General features: G+C 50.8%; 2 protein-coding genes across 2 annotated transcripts in view; one reads left to right on the top strand and one right to left on the bottom strand.

Moving 5' to 3' along the window:
• Positions 1-7,591, top strand: part of KCNMB1 (potassium calcium-activated channel subfamily M regulatory beta subunit 1) — a 9,117-nt gene extending 1,526 nt beyond the window's left edge. The window contains exons 2-4 of the mRNA XM_032851787.1: positions 1,080-1,237; positions 2,700-2,871; positions 7,086-7,591. Coding sequence (XP_032707678.1) covers positions 1,104-1,237; positions 2,700-2,871; positions 7,086-7,355 — 576 coding nt within the window. The 5' untranslated portion in view covers positions 1,080-1,103 and the 3' untranslated portion in view covers positions 7,356-7,591. The remainder of the gene's footprint in view (positions 1-1,079; positions 1,238-2,699; positions 2,872-7,085) is intronic.
• The window catches only part of KCNIP1 (potassium voltage-gated channel interacting protein 1), a 334,288-nt gene that overhangs the window by 305,188 nt on the left and 20,711 nt on the right, over positions 1-8,389 (bottom strand). The gene's annotated exons all lie outside the window — the stretch shown is intronic.

Below are 8,389 nucleotides of genomic sequence, written 5' to 3'. Positions count from 1 at the left end.
TCTCCTCTCCTCTCCTCTCCTCTCCTCTCCTCTCCTCTCCTCTCCTCCTAGCATCTTAGACCTGGTCACACAGCACCCCTGCCTTCCCACCATCCGGAGTGTCTGGGGCTGGGAGGATTGAGGGGCTAGAAGGTAGGGCACACGCCAAGGGCCGCTCCTCGAGGGCACCCCATGCTCCAGGAAAGAACCGGTTTTGTTTGGGGCACTCAGCCCTCCTGGCCCTTCTCTGCTTGCTGTCCCCAGCCCAGGCAGCCTTGCCTTGAGATTATTTGTAAACTGTGAAATGCTCCATGTTTTTCTGAGACGAGTGTCCTGGAAGAAAGTGCTCAGATGTCCTACCGCTACTGTCCACTGTATTCATTTATCTCCTGTATTCCTTTTCTACCGTTGCTGTTAACAGATCACCACAAACTTGGTGACCTCAAACAATAGAAATCTCTTCTCACAGAATTCTGGAAGCCAGCGAGGCGTTGGTAGGGCTGAAATCAAGGTGTCGGGTGGGCCCACTCTATCCGAGGCTGAGGGGACAATCCACTGTTCCTTGTCTCCTCTGGCTTCTGGTGGCTGCTCATACTTCCTGGCATGTGACCACACCACTCCAAGCTCTCCACCCTGGTCATTATCATCTTCTCTTCTGTGTCTCGTCTCCCTTCACCTTGCTCCAGTACAGACCCTTGATTACGTTTAGGTTCTACATGAATAATCCAGGATAACCCCCCCATCTCAGGACCTTAAATTAAGGTCTTTGCCACGTAAAGTACCACTCACAGATTCCAGGGCTGAGAATATGGATCTCTTGGGGTCATTATTGAACCTACCACACACTGTGTGGCCTTGGACAAGTCTCTCTACCTCTCTGAGCCACAGATGATTCAACTGTAGAATGGGGATGATAACACTTGCCTCTCAGTTGGTGGGAGGTTTACGTGTGTTCAAAAAGACCTCAGGAGTTGCAAAGCTCTGTAACAAACTAGAGGTGATGTTGACCATTGAGCACCGTCCCCTTTTACCTGTCCCATCTTCTGTGGGTTACTCGTTGCCTGTGCTGATCTCATGTCTGTTTGCCTCTGTGGCTCTAGAAATGACCAGTGCCTGCAGTGGACATGGGAAAGAAGCTGGTGATGGCCCAGAAGCGGGGAGAGACTCGAGCCCTTTGCCTGGGTGTGGCCATGGTGGTGTGTGCGGTCATCGCCTACTATATCCTGGGCACGACCGTGCTGCCCCTCTACCAGAAAAGGTATGGAACTCTCCTGACCTGCCCCGTCCTCCAGCTGCTCTTCGATGGATCTGGTCGACCAGGAAGTCCATCATTCTTCCTACCTCTCTCCCCATTGACTTCACACCAGGCAGGAAGGGCTGGACAATCATTCTGAGGGTGAAGGGTTTGAGTTCAGGGAGGGTAGGTCTGACGGGTCCCTGCTCATCTGGGGTTCTGGGACATGGGGGTAGCCGACATAGGAGGCCCTTCTCATAAAAAGCAGCAAAAGATCAGAGCAAACCACCCCCAGTGTGAGTTTGATCCCAGGAGAAATCAGAGGTTATAGATTTTCACAGCTTGTCCGCACAGTTTGATTCCCCTTCTGAAAGCTCGCGGCCAAGTGAGCGTCTAGCCTCCTGTTGAATATCTCAAGGGACAGGGAGCTCAGGACCTCATGGTATATACCATTTCATTTTGGGGCTTTTCTGAGAAGTAGGAAATGTCTACACTGAGCCAAAAGCTGCTTCCATGGAGCTCTGCTCTGGAATCTCAGAGAATGTTCCTTGCTTCCTGACATGTCAACCACTTGGACTTTTAAAGGCAAAGCTGTGAAGTTCCTGATCCGTTCTCTGTTTGGAACAAACACACTCTATTCTCTCAACCTGTTTTTTTGAGGATAAGTCTCCGACCCTTGCCTCTGGGAATGTTCCAGCTGCTGACAGCCCCTCCATCTGGCAACATGTGTCCTGCCAGATAAATGCGAGAGGAGTCACAATTGATTTGCTGATGTGTTGATGAGCCTGTTAGCCTCTTCTGAGCCTGCATCTTTGTCACTTTTTATAACCCTGGACTGATTCCAGGTTGGAATCTTCCCCAAAGGAGGCACTGTTCAGAATTGCTGTGTGCCTGTGACCCGTTATCTCCAGGTTCAGCCCTGTCCCCACCTACTTCCCTACCCTGGCACAAATCAAGCCCCTTCTGCATTACCTCTTTTTGGGGGGGAAAGGCACAGATTCTGAAGCTAATCAGACCTGCACTCGGGTCCTGTGTGGCCTCAGAGAAGTCCCTTGACCTCTCTGAGCTTTTCTTCCTACCCCCTACAAGATGGGTCTTGGGGTCTGGCTGCTTATTAGAATCAAGGCAGGGAGCTTTTAAAAACATATCAGGGCCTGAACTTTGCCCACCTTAGAAATTCTGATTCACCTGTTCTGGGGTATGGCTGGGACATGGGAATCATCTCAAAAGTTCCCCAGGATTTTGGGTCAGCAGCCAGGGTAAGAACCACTTATGTAAATGATGTCTAAGAGGCTAATAAGCATTGCTATTCTGATTCTATGGTTCTTTTCTTGGGCCCAACCACTCTGGAGTCACACTCCTTTAGTGCTGGATGCTTATGGCAAGATGAGGGTCACACGCCCCGGGTCTCTCTAAAGGGTTTGAAACCCGATGCTCTGCGTCACCCGGGTTCTGACATATGTATGTGTCTGCACGGTCTCCCCAGTGTGTGGACCCAGAAATCCACGTGCCATCTGATTGAGACCAGCATCAGGGAGCAGGAGGAGCTAGAGGGCAAGAAGGTGCCCCAGTACCCGTGCCTGTGGGTCAACGTGTCAGCTGTGGGCCGGTGGGCTGTGCTGTATCACACAGAGGACACTCGGGACCAGAACCAGCAGGTACTGACTAGGGGAGGGGGGATGGGCAGGTATCCTCTTGCCCCTGGCAGGTGTGTGGGCTTCTTCCTAACTGAATCCCCATCCATGCTCTGGGGAATGGAGGCTGAGAGAGCTGAGCCTACTTGGCAAGGGTCCACAACTGCTATGAGGTCCAGCCAGACTTAGCTCCTCTGGGCTGGACTCAGACTTAGCTCCTCTGGGCTGGAGTCAGGCAGACCTGGGTTTGAGTCCCCACTCTGCCACCAACTGCTGTATGACCTGGGCCCCGCCTGGGCTGAAGTCCAGTCATGAAGTCAGAGGCTGTGTGGTGTGCTGGGCTCAGTGTCGGTGGATGGCAGGCACTTCTATAAGGTAATTCAAATGAGAGGCCAGAGCCAGAGCTGACCCCACGGAGAAGAACCCCTGAGACCGGCCCCACTCGGTGGAACCAGAGGCCCAGGCTGCAGCAGACTCTGGAGGCCAGTGCTTGGGAGATTTTCCCGTCACTGCCTCTCCACACCGCCCCTCAGCCCCTCATCCTATCCTTTCTTCCAGAAAATACAAGTTGGCCATATCCATTCCCTCATTCCCTCATTCATCCAGGAGTCCCTGAGCATGTCCTGTGATAAGACCTCTGGACTCAGGAGGAGAGAGCTCCCATGGGAAATAACACCTAGTGGGGCAGGATCCGTGCCACAGAGAGGAACAGAGGAAATTATGGGGTTAAAAGCGGAAGTGACTCTTTGCAGCCAACATCAAGGTGAGGGTGTCAAAAAAACGTTTGGGTCAGGCTTGAAAAATCACGCAGGCATTAGATACACAGAAACAGGAGCGCAGCATGCCTGGAGAGGGGTGGGCAGAGACCACTGTGTGGCAGGAGGAAGGGCCTGGAAGAGAAAGACCTGAAAGCGGTGCTGCAGTCACTGATGCAGGGGGCATTGGGGCGGGGCAGGGGGAACACACAGGTGGACTCTACCTGACCCAATGATGGAAGCAGAAAGCTTTTTGTTTGTGGTAGGTTTCTATTTGATTTTTGAGAAAAGCAAAACTTTAATGAAGAATGCTACAAGTTATGGATAATAATTAGTTTAAAAAAAAGATTTTAAAAAATTTAAAAAAAGATCATAGCAAACACTTTACTGATTTTTTTTTTCCCCTCAAATGATAGTCTTTAAGGATGTCTGAGTGAGACAGCAGACACAGTGCGGTAGGACAGGAGACGTGTGTGTTGAATTCGAGGTCAAGATACGACACAGCGGTGTCAGGGAAGCCGGCGGAGGAAGCCGGCCCACAGAGCATGGAATTAGGCATTCGTGTTCAATTGGGATTTTTTTTCCAAGCCTTAGAAGTCCAGCATAAGGAAGGGAATTGGGGGAAGGCCTAAGCTCATCTACAATCACTGTTTTACCCCAAACTGCCCTGGTTCAACCTCATGAGAAGTAGGGGTGTTCTGCCTGAACAGCCAGCAAATAGTAGAGCCAGTGCCAAGGCAGGCAGTGCTCTCTGTCCCAGCCCACCGGGGCTCTCACCAGCCTGGGCTCCGAACACTCGAAGCTCCTTTGCATTCGTTTCAGAAGGTCAGAGCTCTATCTAGAACAGGTTCGCTCGGAAGAATGCTCACGACACTGAGTTTTGCAGGGAGTGGAGTCGTAAGTGGCTCCTAACCGATCTACCATTTCCCATAGCATTTCCCAGGGGAAGGTTCTACTGGTTCCCAGGAATTTAAATTCAAGTAGACCGTAAAGAAGGGAAATGTTAATGATATTCTGGCACCATACGAGCTGTGTGCCCGTCCTCTCTGCAAGGACTCCTGAATTATGGCATTAAAATGTGATTGGGCAAGCTGGCCCTGCTCGACTCTGGCTGCACATTGGAACCAGCGGTGGACTGCACAAAGCTGGCTTTCTATACCAGACCACCTGACGCAGAATCTCTGGACTCTCCAGGGGCTTCTGAGGTTTAGAACTACTTTTGTGAGCAACCAGGAGTGTTTAAAGGGTCTGTGGGCCTAAGCATGATCAGAGTGGTACAGAGGAGCATGAGGTTCAGTGGCTGGGCAGAGAGGTTGGGGCCATGGCCAACAGCCAGGCTGGAGATTGGCCTGGGCAGAGAGGTTGGGGATAGATGCTGACGGTCAGAGTTAGGTAGCTAATGGGATGGGAAGGGCAGGGCGCTGAGGGTGTCCAGTGAGATTACTGATGGTGCTGGGAGGTCATGGAGAAGTGGGTTTGGACAGTGCAAGGTGACTGACCCGTTCCATTAACACTAGCATGACTCAGTCCCACCAGATGAGAAAAGAGCCCCCAAGTCCCCCTGAATCCGCTTCTACCAGGACCCCTGCTGCTTCTTTGGCAATCGGTGGTTGCTGTTCTATCTCGAGGAGTAAGAAGTCAGGCAGGAGTGACCACTGGCGTGCTAGGGATTGGGGACAGGCTGGCTCACAGGCTGCATGCCTGACCCTGAGTTTGCCAGCCTCTCCCTACCCCACTGCTCCCCAGGTCCGTTTCCGCAGCACACCTTCCAGTCCTGTCTCCATGCCAAGTCATCCGGGCAACTACCCTCACAAACCTACCTTACAAGACTCAGAGAGGTGGTGGCACCCACCAAGTCTCACAACTTTGGACCTGGTGGCTGAATCTGGGTCTGTCTGACTCCACAGCCATACCTTTGTTCAATGGGGTAAGTTACCCAAGATCAGAGTCAGAGACATTGGGAAGATAGGTGAGGTCCCCTCAGTGCAGAACGCTGAGTTAATCTGCTCCTGGGACCCTGCTGTACCCAACAACTTTGAAGGTCAGATTCCTTGGAGGCAGCTCTCCCCAGCCTCACATGCTCTCTGGCTGTTCAGGGGACGGTTCTGGACACGGCTCCCCCACTTCCCAGGCTGTCAGGACCATGATGCAACTATCTCCCAAACTGCCGGATGGGTGCTGTCCGGGCAGGCAGCTTTGGGGACAGGGTCTCATTCAAATCCAAGGAGTAACCAAGGCCTAGGGAGGAGCCAGCTCAACACTCAGACTTTGATCGGACATGACCATCCCAGGCCAGCGGTCTCAGACTACTGTGCATGAAGGAGTCACTTGTTTGCTGGGCTCCACCCCCAGAAATTCAGAGTGAGTAGGAACCTGTGCTCTGGCCAGCCCTCCAGCTAGTCTGCTGCAGGTGCTGTGGGGGAACCCTTCGTAGAAACTTCCAGAACCTCACATAAACAACCTTCAGACCTCCTGGTACAGAACCGAGATGAAACCAGGGTCTCCCCTCTGTGCGTGCTCTGCAGAGCTTCCCAGCAGGAAGGACCTCACCTGATGGAGCCAGAGGCTCCTAATAAAAACAGTCAGCGTCAGGATCAGTGCATTCTATGCTCCGCCTATACCAGCTCCTTCAAATGTATTCTCCCCTTCCTTCGAATCCCAGTATCAGATACTGGCTTGCCAATATCTTCTGTCTGGCTCACACAGTGCTAGACCTCAAAGGGTTTGCAATTCACATTTTTGCCAATATTTTAAAATTGTGAGAGTTCACATTAGAATTTGGCTTTCTGGTTTTTCTTGAAATGTGGAGGCCTGGCTACCATAGATCTCCCGGATCTCATGGCATCCAGCGTCTAGATAAAATGACGATTGTCAGTCTGGATGCTTCCAGCTCTCTCCATTTCACCAGTTCTCCCTCCCCCACCCCTGTCCCTGACTGTCCTCCGTGGCACAAGGTGAGTGTCGGCCGGCTCTTGTCATCTTCTTTCCTGACCCACTTCATTTGGGGATGTTATGTGCACATGCCCTATGGGAAATTGAGTGTATGACCTCTGCCGCATATCCGAATATAGAGCCCAATGGGTCTGTGCCACTCTTGGGTTAGTTAAGTTCAAAGTCCTTCTTTAATAACGTCCTTTGAAATACATACTGCTCTTAACCCCTTCAAGAGACAAGATAACAAGGCTGAGAAAGGTAAGCAGTTTGCCTCAGGTCCCACAGCCAGTGGAAACAGAGCCACAACTCCAGCTGGGCACCTGCTTCCTGGTGAGCGGCTACTAGGGCCACTGCCCTCACACGTGACACTGCAAAGGAACCCTCTGGAACCACGCAGTGCACAGCCTGACAAGTTTTCAACAGATCTCACTCCCAGCCGGGGGCCCAACTCCAAAGCCAACACTTTCCTTTACTTCATGCCAGCCCCTTCTCTCTCCCAGAGAAACCAGGATTTCCAACTTCATGGGTGCTCTTGCCTTCCCCCCGCAGTGCTCCTATATCCCAGGCAGCCTGGAGAACTACCAAGTGGCCCGGGCTGATGTGGAGAAGGTCAGGGCCACATTCCACGAGAAACAGACTTTCTACTGCTTCTCGACCACTCGGGAGAACGAGACCACTGTGCTGTACCAGCGCCGCTATGGGCCCCGGACCCTGCTCTTCTCTCTCTTCTGGCCTACCTTCCTGCTGACTGGAGGTCTCCTCATTATCGCCATGGTGAAGATCAACCAGTCCCTCTCCATCCTGGCGGCTCAGAAGTAGGCCTATCCATGTCCCAGAGCTGCCTCGGCCGCTAGAGACTGGGTGGGCCCCCAGGCTGCTCCCAACTTGGGTACCCCTGCCCCTCCCCTTGCCTTCTCACTACTTCGCTCCATCCCATAGTGACCTCTGCTATCTGGATGGGCTTTGGGAAGTCCCTTTGTCATGTCATTCCTGATTAAGAATGTACACCACTTCTTGGTGCTTTAGAGAGCTCAAGGTCAGCCGGTAACAGCATCCCATCATTACCTGTTCCCGCTCAGTTGACTGAAACCCACTTCCCGCCGCACCACCCACCAGCCCACAGATGCCAATGACGCTCATCTCCATGCCTGTGTTCTTGTGGTTGGCTCAAAGGCCTATCTTCGTCATTCATGGCAGACCTCACTTTCTCCTTTGAATTCCATCATGAAAACCACAGCAGCTCCCATGTATAGAGAACATTTAGAATTGGCTTATAGGATGCTAGGTGCTATGTATGTTTTTATTCCAATATTATTAACAAATATAGGTACGAACTTCCAGTTGTAAAATAATAAGTCCTGGGTGACTGTAGTTCACCATACTGTACTGTATACTTGAACGTAGCTGAGAGAGTAAATCCTAAAAGTTCTCATCCCAAGAAAAAAAAATTTGTCACTGTGTATGGTGACAGATGTTAACTAGACTTACTGTGATGATCATTTTGCAATATATATATAAACATATCAAATTATTATGCTGTACACCTAAAACTAGTGTGATATCTCAATGAAAAAAAAATATATATATCTCACAAGAGGCTATAAGAAAATACACTAAAATATATCAAAATATTAACAGTGGGATTGGGGATTGGGATGGTGGTTAATTTTAATTTTCTTTCTCATTCTTTTTATCTTTGGTACTTTTCTAAATTTTCAGCAGTAGGAAGGTGTGGTTTCATTGTTATTGTTTTTTTAATAAATGTGTTTCTCTTCATTTTTTTGAAGATTTTTTTATTTATTTGAGAGAGAGAGTGAGCACAAACTGGGGTGGGGGTAGAGGCAGAGGGAGAG

The sequence above is a fragment of the Lontra canadensis genome, unplaced genomic scaffold, assembly GCF_010015895.1.
Source record: "Lontra canadensis isolate GAN:19392208 unplaced genomic scaffold, GSC_riverotter_1.0 scaffold5, whole genome shotgun sequence".
Lineage (NCBI taxonomy): Eukaryota > Metazoa > Chordata > Mammalia > Carnivora > Mustelidae > Lontra > Lontra canadensis.
The sequence above is the reverse complement of the archived record's forward strand: the minus strand, read 5'-3'. Positions and strand labels throughout refer to the sequence as shown.